This window comes from Anastrepha ludens, chromosome 4 (assembly GCF_028408465.1).
Source record: "Anastrepha ludens isolate Willacy chromosome 4, idAnaLude1.1, whole genome shotgun sequence".
Classification (NCBI taxonomy): Eukaryota; Metazoa; Arthropoda; class Insecta; order Diptera; family Tephritidae; genus Anastrepha; species Anastrepha ludens.
Window position 1 is genome coordinate 80,105,866 of NC_071500.1, and position 14,869 is coordinate 80,120,734.

A 14,869-nucleotide genomic window follows, 5' to 3' on the forward strand; every position below is an offset into this window, starting at 1 on the left:
AGCTACAGGAATGCTGAGTTGGCTGGCTCTGTTGTGGCTGGTTGACGTGCATGTCATGGCATCCATTATTATGGAACAATAGAGAAATGAGTGCAGTCGCTACAACAAAAATGTAAACAGAGCTTGCAAGTATTGGTATGCTATATTATACTATATTTTGTGAGCTCTCCTTAAATAAATGCTCTTCGAGCGTCACATACAAAGGCATTCGATTCTTCACATAACGGCGAATTTGGAAAATAGCAACTGGACCAAAAACTTAGGCCACAACCAACCAGAGTTGAAGCTGCGGTCAAACAATTTCAAAACTTCGAAGCCTACGGTTGTGTAGCGGTGTTGTAATGCTTCTAGGCGAAAGCTGAGCTAACAGAATATATATAACAAGATTTATGTATGTGTAAATTCATGTAGATATATAGATGCTGTGCAGTGAAAAGTGAAAAACGGCAACTTTAAAGCAAAAATTAGATGAAATAAGAAACTTAACATATATCCAATTGATACATTCGCAATAATGTAAAAGAAGTACTTCTGATAGGTGTTTTAAATTTGTTGTGAGCTTGTAAAAAGCCTGCGTGGCAGCCGATGATTGTGTTTTATTGATTTAGAAATCGCAAACAAAACAGTGAATTGCATTTTGCAACGTATAACTATACTCAAGTTAATCTATACTGTGTGACTGAAAATATTTTCTGCATTTAATTATAAAAGCAAATTAAGGTGTGGTGATTTATGCAACTCCTACGCCGATTCTCTCATTCCAAACGAAATTCCAAACGTGGCGCAAGGAGGTCAGAAAAAGAATTGAAGTAGAATAAGTGATGTAAGTAAATATAGGAAAAAAACGTGCTTAAAAATTAGAAAGTATTAGGTAAAGTATACGTTAATAATGAAAATAAACGAAATGTATGAAATAAAGTGCGATTCTCTGTTAAATAAAAATTTAATATCTTGAAGAAGATACTGCCATCCTATGGGAGAAAAACCGCGCTCTCAGCTCAACCTAGTGCTAAAGTTTCGTTCAGTTTTTTGACATTTACTTGGCTCATGTTTTGACATCTGCTGACAACCACATAAGCAAAAATTTGACAGTGAATTCACAGCTTCAAACATTGGCATGTGTGTGTGAAAAAAGTAATAGAAAAAAGGTGTTTACGTGCTTTAGAAGTGCGTGAAAATATATTACGCGGTTGCAATAAGTTTATAAGTAACAAATTACGGGCATAATCGACTTACCTGAATTAAGAGCTCATAAATACATACATATATATGTAAGTAAAAATTAAAATTGACTTGCCACATTCGCTACGGCACATTGTTGTATCGATTCAGAACATTGTAACCATCAATATTACCAGCAGCATTAACTCAACTTTAATAGCACTCACCACCCCTACCTTGCGTCGAACGGCAAGTGACGTCGTGAACGCCGCCGTCGACAGCGTTGCGCCAGCAAACGTATCAACAACAACAACAACACCAACGGTGCAAAGTGAACATACATATGCATGTAGAGCGGCTGTGTGCGTGCGATAGGGATGCTGACTGTCAGTGTCACAGCAGCATTTTAATCATGTGCTTGTAATTGTATATGTATGTGGAAGTAAAAGTGGTGGCAGCATCCGCCGAATCCGCTTTACCGTTCGTTTCAACGCTCAACGTGCGCATTTGTCGTTTAGTCGTCGTGGACTGCTGCGCGAGTAGAGCTAGAATAAGTGAAATTGTTCAGAAGAAAATATTGCATACTTTTGAGAGTTATTGTTATGTAGAAAATGAGTAGGTAAAAAATTAAAGCACACAAAATTCAGCGCTAAGTAAAGTATGAAAAGTTCGGTAAATTAAACAAAAAGTGCAAAATTTGGTTTACTGAAAAGAAAAATAGAAAAGTCACTCAGAAGTAAATGTAGAAATGTAAATGTAAAAAGTTCCGAATTATATTTAAGGTGAAAAGGTTGAATTACAGTAATAATACAGCGTCTGGAATGCGACTAAAAACTTCTAGAAAATTTCACAAACCTTTAGACAATTTTTGAAAATTGCTGCACAAAAATTCCTTCGCTGCCATTTGCCAGGATCTTTGCAGATTTCGTCTGAAATTGTGCGAAGAAAGTTGGTAGGTGCCAATATCAAATTTTGTAGCTGTTTTAATAGAACGCCTGAGTGAAAGTGTACGAAAAATTTAGTATTTAATTTGGATATTTGCTTGAAGAGTAAATCTTATATTTACGCAGCAAAATTCGTATATAATATATGGAAATGGAATCGAAAGACGTGTAAAAGTATATATCATTCAAAGGTAGTCGTTGAAGTTTTCGCATTCGTCGTATATTCGTGTAACAGAACAACAGTCTATGTGAATGTGATAGTGCGCTTGACTTTTCTCTCTACAAATTATATTTGTTGTAAGCGACAAAGCATTAGATTAGAAAGTGGAATTCGTGAAAAAACAAGCACTAAAAGTTGGTAAAAAGTGAAAATATTTTTGTGCATGCTTATGCTTGAGTTGAGACATACAAACACATATACACTAAGGAATGAATGTAAAATTGATATCTTAATCCGATTTTAAAAGTTGTGGAAAGAAAAAATTCTAAAAGGAAATGTGAAGAAAACTGTTTAAATTTATAAATAAATTTAAAGCAGCCGTAAGGTACGAAACAATTATGTTCTTGCTGATAATAATAAAGTACATTAAAGCACAAAGCAAAATTGCAAAGTTTTGAAAACACCCAAAAATTCGGCAGTTGTCGCAGTCGAGGAGAAAACTGACGCAGCAGTAGCAGCGGCCGCGACAAAAGCACCAACAATTTTAAAAATCAAAGGAACTTGACGAAGCACTAGAAAAGAAAAAGCAATACAATAAACACAAACACATGTCCTGTGAGTCAAAGAGAGCGAATAATTAAATGGCTTACACAAGAGAAGAAAGAAAAAGAAGAGAAAGTTCCCAGCAGTTCAGCATCCCCAGCACTGAAAATTGAATGAAGCAGCATCAATGTGGAGCAGTCAAAACTAATAAATACATATACATATATGTATGTATAAAATTGTGAATGTATGCGAACATCAAAATAAACAAAATTTTATAGTTGAGTTCCCAACGCGACAACGCGTGCAAACTACAGTATCCCAAAATCGTCTGTGGTTAAAGGGTGGCATTCATTTGAGCACATCCAACATTAAGCTCACTATTAAACGCGAAACGCTTGTCGACAACAATATATGTATATCAATCGTATATATATATATATATATATTAAAATAAAGAAATAAACAATAAATAGTTTAAAAACTCCGCGAGCTCCACCCAACAAGGATAAAAAGTAATTGATGTGACCTATCTCAATAAAACACCTTACATATCCGTTTTCAAACAGGGAAGGCGTGTATGCCCAAATTGAGATTACAAGTTGTCTTAATTGGTAGTCGTGCATGTATGTATGTGTAATTTGAGTCTCTAATCATCTGCCGACCATTGCCAGAATTCTATTACAACGATCAAGCAACATTGTTTTGCTGAAAGTTAAGGCTTCGAAGTAGTTTCTTCAGAAAGGTAAAACACCTTTAATACTCCTAAAAATGGGCGCCAAGGAGAGTGTTGAAGCAGCCGCGAAAATGAATGCAGACGGTTGGGGTCACGTAGAGGTATGTAGCGATGCATTTATTAAATTTTTGAATTGTTTGCGCTTATGAAGTCTCTCGTGTATAACAAAATTATCAAACAAATCTCTTATGTTTTGTGTAAAACCATTGACGTTCAAGTTTTGCCGATTACGGACTATTTCCGGTTCTTTGCACCAGAATGTTCTGGGTTTTATCCGAACGAGTTTTATAGTTTGAGTGATTTAATTTAGCTTGGATCAGTGATATCAAACCGTTTGGATTTCTTTATTTAATTCACATTACAAACTCAAGCACAGAATGGCTGGCAGTAAGAACTTGAAAAACTGTCCATACCAAACAACACTTCTTAATATTAAATAACATTGGGGGTAGGTTACAAAATATTTAAAAACATTTTCAATCTTCTATCGGTCGGTTTGATATAATTCTCTGAATTATGGTATTATAAATGTTGGTTGTATAGCATCGAGGTTGATATAGGCATATTTTATACTAATACTCGTATATCCTTTCGTGAATCTTAAGAGATGTTTGTTGCTAAGTAGGTTGCCGGGCTAAATGAGTGAACATCAATAACCAGTGAGTGGAAGTGAATTTCAAAATACCAGAAAATTTTACATTAAATTAATTAGTTTCTTTCCTCCTCAAAACTAGTAAAACAAATTACTTAAAATTAGATAAACGCAAACAGTAATGTACCCTATGATCAGAAAGTACCGGGAATGTTTAAATAAAACAAAACAGAGTTAAATTTCAGGCAAATTTATTTTATCTCCTTCAAAATATGATCCGTCTGAACTAACGCACATGTGCCAACGTTTAACCCAGTCCTCCATGCAACCCTGGTAGGCCGACGAAGGGATGACCTTCAGCTCCTGCAACAGCGGGCAGGACCACACTTTTATTACCGCAGTCAGAGGAAAGATGCTTGAGCTCTCTCTGGCTTCTTCCACACTGTTAAACCGAATCTCCGATTGGAGGGTGCTTAAAGCTCACTCCTTCTCGGATCATGGGATAAATATTGCAGAAATCTGCTGAACCTACTTCCCGAAACAGCGGTAGAAAACTTAGATCGCTCGGAAGGGGCGATCGACAAATTGGTAGAGATTTTCACCTCAGCTTGCAACAGTGCCCTTGAGAGCTCTTGCCCACTTAGAACTCTCCCTAGGCGGAAAAAACGGCTTTGGTGGGCAACTGAACTATCTGAGCTTAGGGCTTCCTGTCGACGCCTATTTAATAGGGCTAAAATAATTGAGTCTCCCTCGGTATGGGAACTGTTTGAGGTAGGGATATTGGGCGATGAGAGGCAAGGAATCACTAAAGTTATTTCCCGACCCAGCATCTAGCATCACCAGCCTTGGAAGCACACTAAGCTGTATTCGGAGTTGTGGTTGGTTGTTGGATAATCGCCGCCTGGCTTGGGTTATTGACTTCTTTAGGCCTTTCAAAGTCACCTGGTCTTGACGGCATCATACCTAACCAACTGTGGAAATCTGCGGAGGGATCATGCCGTTTGGTTGAGCCCTATCTATGCGTACTGCATACTTGGATACAGGGCCTGGTGAATTTGTTCAAGGATGGATCGAAGTTGAAAGGAAAGGTTGGCGGAGGAGTATTCTGCGAGAAGCTCTCTATCAGACTCAAATTCAAATGCGTACCAACTGGCAAGAAAGTAAAGTTTGGTTGAGCCCTATCTATGCGTACTGCCTACTTGGAGACAGGGCCTGGTGAATTTGTTCAAGGATGGATGGAAGTTGAAAGGAAAGGTTGGCGGAGGAGTATTCTGCGTGAAGCTCTCTATCAGACTCAAATTCAAATTCAAATACGTACTAACTGGCAAGAAAGTAACTATTTACTCCGATAGACAAGCGGTGATTTGAGCCCTCGGGTCAATAATAGTACATTCGATTAGATGAATTCTTTGACATAAGGCTTATCTGAGTTCCTGATCACAGCGACATTGCGGAAAACTGTGAGGCGGATAAGCTGGCAAGACATGGGGTATGTAAGTGGACTTCCCCGCTAAGGGAGAGGATTGGGATCCCCGATATCTTCATTTGCGTAATCTGTATCGAAGATTAGGTGGAATCATCTCAGCACCTTCTTCTTAACTTCCTTACTCTCGCGGGGCTAAGATGTAGGTATCTTGGCTCTTACTTCTTTGTCATGCCTGCTGATATAGCAGGCCTTACCATTAAGGGGGGGGTAGGGTCACAAAATCGAAATTTTTTTTCTTCACTCATCTTATAGTAAATCATTTCAAGAATGTTGTGCCAACATTTTAAGTGGATCGGAGCAGAACTCTCAAAGTTATAGCCTTTGTAGGCACTCTACCTCGAATGCGGAGCATCGATAATTTCTCAGAGTAATTTTTTCAAACGCGTTTTTCCCGAAACGACTTCTTAAAAGTCGGTGCCAATCACAACTCCGAAACTATTCAACCGATTCTTTTCAAATTTGGCACACGTTTTCTAAATCAAAAATACCTCCCCCCTACACTGTTTTTTTTTTATTTATTTTTTTTTAAGGTTGTTTTTCACTTACAAATATGGCGAAATTTTTCGCCAAAAATGCTCGTTTTACGTTTTTTTGCCACCAAAACTACAAAAATGAAAAAAAAAAATTTTATTAATGTAGGGGGGAGCATTACGTCATACTTTAACTGAAAAATTCGACTTTTTTAGTTTCAGATGATTCTACGACGAATGCCGATTGGCACCGCAGAGCACCTCTCGAAAAACATATCTCCAAAAAAACTCTATCATGGGCTTATTTGTCAATATTTTATTATTAATATTTTTTAAAAACTTATTGAAAAGATGTACAATAACATGCAATTGACTTTATTAAAGTATCTTAAGCCATATTTCTGTAAAAAATTAAAAAAAAAGTGTTTTTTTTAGCGCTAAACCCTACCCCCCCCCCCCCCTTAAAAATTTGATGAACTTAATTAGCAGCATACAGCGGTTAACGCAACCACAACACAGTCATCCTTCATAATCCACATATATTTACTAAGCCTGTCCTCCTAACCATCCCACCCTCATCTCTCCGCCCACTCTTTTCGTTCCATCGGCCTTCCTTCACCTTACTTCCTTTACAATGGTATCGCAAAGGATGAATTCGATTTCTTCGTCCAAGTGTGCCCACTCCTTGGACAACTATTTTAACTTAACCGAACCTGCTTTTATAAATGAGAACAAGCGCTCGACAGGTGCAGAACTTGGCAGGCAGTATTATGCACATACATTTAAGAATAAAAGGGTCTTTCAAAAGACGCACCTATATATTGTTTTAAAATGAAACATGAAATGAAACAATTATACTTATGTGAAAAATGGGAACATTTAATTGCTCACCATGAGAACGTTTGCAGGAAATATCCAACAAACATTCGACTCATGAATGAATCATTATTGGGAACAGCGAAATATTGATTTTGAAGATGTTGTAGGTTGCTTAGCAACACTTTACGCTACAGCAGAAATATTCTGAAAATAACGCCCAATTTTTGGTCCAAGTTTCTTCAAGTTTTTCACCAACCTTTGAATTGTCGACACATTCGGACCATTATTCTATAAAAAAATCATGAATTTTGCGATATGTTTTTATTAAAGATTGACCACTTTCATAATGAGTTTTAAACGCGTTGTTCTGCCTTGTAAGATTGTACATTTGGCAAGTAGATAGATTTTGGCGTTTAATTATATCAGTCAAGGACATAAAGAAGGAGGTATTCGCTACTGACATCTAGCCGTCTTTTGAAATATCCTTTATTTCCTTTTTATAACCATGAAATAGTACTTCCCACGAATGAAAAAATCGATATATGTACGATTTAACTGAGTAGTAGTAAACCTTTCACTCTCTTTCCCGCCAGAATCCTTTCAAAGGATCCCTAAATTTAAGTTAAGACATTAGAAAAGTTATCTGAGTTCTATAAAATTAGCTGGCATAGACATAAGATTAAATGTGTGTGAAGAAAAGTTAAAACTTTTCGCACTGTCTATTAGATTACACATTCAAAAGAATAAATATACCTATGATTGAAGAAGAAATTACAAATTAGGGATTACTGGTCAATAATACAAAAAATATTTAGGAAAACCGGACAGAAATACTGTGCATGAACCGTATTTGCAATACAAATAAAAAATAATTTTTCAAAAATGTTTCTTGCAACAACCGTTTTCGGATGACCTGCACGAAATTCATCCTGCAAGGATCGACGTCCACATTTAAGCTCGGTGTACGAGTACCATCGTTTCACAGTGGCTAAATGTGATCAATACCACCAAAAGTGGAAGTAAGTTGATCGATGGACTCTTGTCTCGATAATCCACGTCAAAAATCGAAATTTTCCCTTTTTAATTCCATCTTTTGGGCGAGATGAATTTTTTAATCACTGAAAAAAGAACAAATAAAGCTCGTAAGCTAAAAAGTACCAAACTTTTCGTTAAAACTATCAAATTTCAGCTCATCACACGTAGTGCTGTGTGAATTTCATTTTTAAAAGTGATTTTCTATTTTAAATTTTAGAAGTTTAGCAAGTGCACACTGCTGCCATTGGGATTGCAGTTTTTCATTGAGATTAAAGTGAATCTTCTACTACATTCCATGCAACTGGAATTTAAGTTCCAAAATGGATATGTCACAATTTGCCAAACAACTAATCGTGAAAAGGAAAATACGAAGCAAAGCAAAAGTTCACAAAAAAGTAATCTAGAATGACAACACACAAGCTTCCACGTCAAGATGCAGAAAGGAATAACAAGTAACAACTATACTACTTGTTGTTCTTGTAGTTGTCCAGCATGCACAGATATACAAGTGTAGATGTCGACTAAATTGTGAAAAACTCGCTTGTTGGCAAAAGAACAAGAAGGAAGTACTCGTGCATTAACAACCGTGTTCAGCAACAGCAACAATGATTCATTGATGGAGAGACAGGGGCATGCATCTGTAAATGTCACAACTAATAACACCTTGGTATTCTGTGAAATGCTACGACGACTGAGTTGAAAGAACTGTAAAGGAAAACGATTTTTTTACATACGCCACTAAAACAAGAGAGCAACTGCATAAGTAACTAATAGAACCAGTAAAGGAATTACCCTGCACAAAGGAGTTAATGCAAAAGTACGAAGAATATTGCAGTAAAAAGGCCAAAGCATGGAATAGAAGGCTACGAAACTTATCTTTGGTAATTTTCTTGTACCTTATGAGTTGTTGGCCTAATATCCATAATGCATACAATCTTTTTACCGCGATAAGTAAATTGAAATATATTTAATTTAAAACAATTCAATTATTTGAATATACGCTTAAAAGTCATATTTAAGGCAGCTAAATTAATTGCTTGCAGTGGTCGTCATCAGTACAGAGAGGTCTCATCCGAGGCTTTTTTAAACTTTTCACAATCAGCTATCCTGGAATGTTTCGCCTTCTCACGTTAGCTCACCCCCGAACGGGTGTTCGGAAGCTACCATCGACCAAATATTCACAATACGCCAAAACTTGGAAAAGACCTATAAAAGGAGAATTGTCACACACCATCTTTTCGTCGACTTCAAAGCTGCATTCGACAGTACGAAAAGGAGTTACCTGTATGCCGCGATATCTGAATTTGGTATCCCCGCAAAACGAATACGGCTATGTAAGATGACGTTGCTCAACACCAGCAGCGCCGTCAGAATTGGGAAGGACCTCTCCGAGCCGTTTGATACCAAACGAGGTTTCAGACAGGGTGACTCGCTGTCGTGTGACTTCTTTAACCTGATGTTGGAGAGCATCGTACGAGCCGCAGAACTTAATCGCTCAGGCACAATATTTTGTAAAAGCGTACAATTGTTGGCGTATGCCGATGATATTAATATTATCGGCCTTAACAACCGCGCTCTTAGTTCTGCCTTCTTGAAACTGGATAAAGAGGCAAAGCGAATGGGTCTGGTGGTGAACGAGGACAAACAGTCGACGCACTCGCGTATCGGCACCCACGTCACTGTTGACAGTTATAATTTTGAGGTTGTAAAAGACTTCGTTTATTTAGGAACCAGCATTAACACCGATAACAACGTCAGCATTGAAATCCAACGCAGAATCTCTCTTGCTAACAAGTGCTACTTTGGACTAAGTAGGCAACTGAGTAGTAAAGTCCTCTTTCGACGAACAAAACTAACACTCTACAAGGCTCTCATCATGCCCGTCCTAACGTATGGCGCAGAAGCTTGGACGATGACAACATCCGATGAAGCGACGCTTGGAGTGTTCGAGAGATAGATTCTGCGTAAGATGTTTGGACATCTGCACGTTGGCAACGGCGAATATCGTATGAGCTTTACGACGACATGGACATAGCGCAGCGAATAAAGATCCAGCGGCTACGTTGGCTGGGTCATGTTGTCCGAATGGATACAAACGCTCCGGATCTGAAAGTATTCGATGCGGTACCAGCTGGTGGTAGCAGAGGAAGAGGAAGGCCTCCTCTGCGTTGGAAAGATCAGGTGGAGAAGGACTTGGTTACACTTGGTGTGTCCAACTGGCGCCGGTTAGCACGAGAAAGAAACGAGTGGCGCGCTTTGTTATACTAGCGCCAATTAAGAAGAAGAAGAAATTAATTGCTTGTGCATGAGGATAAAAAATCACCTTTCTCCTTGATAAGACACTTAATATATCATATACATACAAGATGAAGTCCAAAATATATAAGACTGAGCTAAAATAGAAACAACAGGAGCTTTGTTCTGTTGTTCTGTTCGAGTTTATTTATTCAAAATATCCCCTCTGGCCTCGATACACTGTTTTGCGCGATTTAAAAGCTTTTCGAAAGAGTGTTTCAGGTCATTGACCGGAATGTCCTTCAGGATGTCGAGACAAGCCTTTTGCATGGCCTTTACGAGCACAAAACGTTTTCGTTTCATGGCCAAATACAATTTTCCGAATAGGTAGAAGTCACAGGAAGCCATATAAGGTGTATACGGCGAGTGATTCATGGTTAAAATGCGATTTCTAGTCAAAAAATCAGTCACAAGAGTGAATCGATGAGATGATGCATCATCATGCAAAAAGCGCCAGCTTCCTCCTTCGCGGCGACGAATGCTATTCAAAAATCGGAAAAAGATAGAAAATTACATTGACGGCTTGTCCCCTTGGCTCGAATTCCTAGTGGACAATTCTCTTGGAATCGTAGAATCAAATGAGCATCGACTTGATTTTTTTCTTCTCCAAACGCGATGTTTTGGGTGGTGGCTCGTCTGGGGTCTTCCATTCGGCACTTTGACGCTCAGTTTCAAGTTCTTAGGAATCACCACGTTTCACCACCAGTTACAATGTTGTAAAGGAAGTTCTCGTTTTTTCTCGTCTCTTTAATGAGGTTTTTCGAAGGTTGAATTCTGAGCAATGGTTGGTCCTCAGTTAACTTGTGCGGAATGAAACGTGCACAGACCTTTCGTAAGCCCAAATGACCAGTTAAAATACAATAAATCGATGTTTTGAAGATTTTCAACTCTGATTCCATGAATTTCAACGATGATTTCGGTTCATTTTTGATAAATTCAAGAACAGTTTCGATAGATTTTTCGGTGATACTACTTTTGGGCGGCCCGTATGTTTATTAAAATTTATGTCCTCACAACAACTCATGAACTCTGGCACGAGATAGACAATCATCGTCATAAACTTCTTCATTAATTGAAATGTTTCGGTAAACGTTTTACCGATTTTGAAACCAAATTTGATATTAGCTCTTTGTTCGAAACTCATTTTTGTACCGATAACACAAACATACTGACACTTTAGACGCAATAACTTCACTTCCACTGAACCGAATGTCAGCAAGCTTTTACTGGAAGATAGCTAGGAATGTAATTTCCAACGCATTAACCCATTTAAAAGATGGCGCCGTCAAACACACTTTTATGAGGCCAGTCTTGTTTGTTTCGGACTTCACCTTGTATGTATGTAAATTAAGGCTAGTATTAACTTCACAGCTGAAAGCCTATGGCGAGTGTGCTTTATCAAAAACACGGGTCTCCGAGTCGTATAAGGCTTTTGCAGAGGGCCGAAAAGTCGTGGACGATTTGGCCCGATCTAGTCGCCCATCAACGTCTTCAACGGATGAAAACGTCGACAAAGTCAAGGAAATAGTAATTGAAAGCCACCATTTAAGTTTGAGGGAGGTAGCTAGTGACCTTCGCGTGTCTTACGAATCAATTTGCAACATTTTACCCCATCAATTGGGCACGAGACGCTTGGCTGCTCAATTGGTTCCAAGAGAGTTGAATTTCTTTCAAAAAATTCATCGGAAGAAGGTGGCTGAAGACATGCTTGAGCAAGTCAATTCGAGCCCAACGTTTATCCAGCGCATCGTAACAGGTAATGAGACGTGGGTATATGAGTTTGGCATGCAAACCAGAGAACAGGCGGCTAAATGACGCTATCCACATGAGCGGAAACGCAAAAAAACTACGCCAAAGTCGGTCGAAAGTGAAAGTCAGGCACTCATTTTCTTTGACTATCATGGTGTTGTGCACTCGGAATTCATTGCAAATGATTCTACGGTAAGTAAAGAATACTATTTGGAAGTTATGCGACGTTTGAGAGAGAATGTGCGTAGGAAACGGCCCATTTTGTGGAAAGAAAACTAATGGATCTTGCACCATGATAACGTACCGTCTCACAAGGTTCATATTGTGAACATTTTTTTGACCAAAAACTCGACAATTATCATCGAACAACCACCGCATTCCCCGAATTTAGCCACCTGTGACTTTTTCCTTTTTCTTTTCCCAAAACTTAAATTGCTACTCCGCGGACGCCGCTTTGAGTTGATAGAGGCCATTAGGCCATTAAGGAGAATTCGCTGAAGGAGTTGAAGAAGATATCTTCAAACGCGTTTAAAAGGTATTTTGATATCTGGACTAATCGTTGGCATATGTGTATTGCTGCGAATGGAGCCTATTTTGAAGGCGACAAAATAAATTTGGATGATTAAACAATTATTTTGCGTTTTATTGAACAATTGCCGGTACTTTCCTGATAGAATGTAGGAAGATTTACTTACACTCTTTGCGAAGACGTTTCGCTTAAAAACATCATTTCTTCGGACTATTCGAAATGGGGCACTTCACTCGCAAACGAACCGTCAGTTCTGACTCAATTTTTAATTACATGTGCATTTTAAATAGGTGTGAAAAAATGTTGCTGGCATGTTGTGCTGTGTTTTCATGGCATAAACTGAGTATTGCTTTGCCGTGAAATACACACGAAATTTCACATATATTTCACGACAATGCAATTTGTGTGGATTTTGACAGCCATTTCACGTGGAACGTGAACTTGGTACTATACTTTAGACTGCATCACCACAAATAGTAAAAAAAAGGAATTATAAAATGTACTATATTTCGGAAAAATATGGAGACATACGTGAGCTGGATGGATTTGAAGATATTTGCAAAAGCTTATCAATCTCGAATCTCTAGAAAGGAGAAGAAGAATCCTTTCACTTTCGTTTAATTTCAGTGTTGCTAATGGCATCGTCGACTGTTCAGTTCTAGTTGGGCGAATAAGCTTTAATGTTCTACAAAGAAGTTTCGGAATGCTTACCCTTTTTATGGCCAAAGCTTTAAGACTAAATTTGCGAGTAATGCACACATTGCTCCCGAACTTAGAGACTATAAATGATTACTCAATTCCGACCTTCTGGATTTCGCTTTATATAGATCTAACTTCGTAAAAATTTAAATTTAATTACTTAATATTGAATTTATATTCATTGCTAATATGGGAGTGGTAAATTTTGTAAAGTAATGTGTACTGTCGAGGTTTTTATAAATAAAATTAGTTTTCAAAAAAATGTATTTCCAAAAAAATCACATCAGATGATAGAAGATTTTAAGCTTACACAATCTGCATAAAAAAAGGGTTGTTCAATTGGCCATTTTGTTTTGGTGACATCTGTCAAATCTTTTGTTTATTATTCAGTTGTTTATGCCAAGTCGTCATGGCAAGTTACACGATTGAACAGCACGTTCAAATGATAAAACTTTATTATCAAAATTAGTGTTCACTAACGCAAACGTTGCGCGTATTGCGCCCATTTTTTGGTAGACGTGGTGGCCCTTCAAAGTCGACTCTTCAACGTTTGGTGGCCAAATTTGAGACGACCGGGTCAGTAAATAATCAGCCAACACCCGTACGTTCAAGGAACGCAAGATCAGCCGAGAACATTGTCGTGGTCCGTGAAAGTGTACAGCAGAACCCGAGGCAGTCTATTCCTCGCCGTGCACAAGAACTTGGCCTTTCGCAGACTTCAACTTGGCGAATTTTGCGTCGCGACTTGGGCCTATACTCGTACAAGATCCAACTGACCCAGGAGCTCAAAGTTAATGACCATAGACAACGCCGTTTGTTCGCTGACTGGACTTCGAATCGTTTGGAAGAGAACCCCAGTTTTGGGCGAAAAATCATCTTTAGTGACGAGGCGCATTTTTGGATGAATGGCTGTGTTAACAAACAAAATTGCCGTATATGGGACGACACCAATCCACACGAGGTTCTCCAGGTGATAATGCATCCTCAAAAAGTTACCGTTTGGTGTGGATTTTGAGCCGGCAGCGTCATACACAACGATGATAACCAATTTCTTATGGCCCATATTGAACCATATGGACCTAGACGACATGTGGTTCCAGCAGGACGGCGATACGTGCCACACAGCAAACGCCACGATTGACATTCTGCACATCTACCCGCCCTTATTGAAAAACCCTTTATTATCAAAGTAATCAAAATAGATATTGGAGTGATTGGGGTGGCATGAAGAATTTTTAACCTTTTTTGCAAGCTAGATTTATGGGAAGGCCACATTTTGATTGATTTAGACTTATCAGGGATCATTAAAAAGGTAGTTACTCATTCTTTTCAGTAAGCCATTCGTGTTTTTTTACGCATTTATGCGGACTTTCTAAGCTTAAAACCCCCTATTATCAAAAGAGATTTCTGGAAAAAATACTTCTAATAGCCAATTTTATTTGTAAAAAATTCAATTTTCTTGCTTAACAAATCCATTCGGCAACGGCAGACGCCGGATCTTTAAGGTTAGGCAAATAATCGTTCTTGCCTTTCTTTTTTTATTGGGTGTTAATATTCACACACATATTCATTTGGCAACGCTGCTCCACGAATATGTGGTGTGCGTTCCTACAAATGGCATAACATAAATTTTTATGCTGCCGCATCGTGT

General features: G+C 38.3%; 1 protein-coding gene across 1 annotated transcript in view; it reads left to right on the plus strand.

Annotated features, from left to right (window-relative positions):
• The first annotated feature begins 406 nt into the window (after positions 1–406).
• The window catches only part of LOC128859971 (uncharacterized), a 57,452-nt gene continuing 42,989 nt past the window's right edge, over positions 407–14,869 (plus strand). The window contains exon 1 of the mRNA XM_054097153.1: positions 407–3,645. Coding sequence (XP_053953128.1) covers positions 3,580–3,645 — 66 coding nt within the window. The 5' untranslated portion in view covers positions 407–3,579. The remainder of the gene's footprint in view (positions 3,646–14,869) is intronic.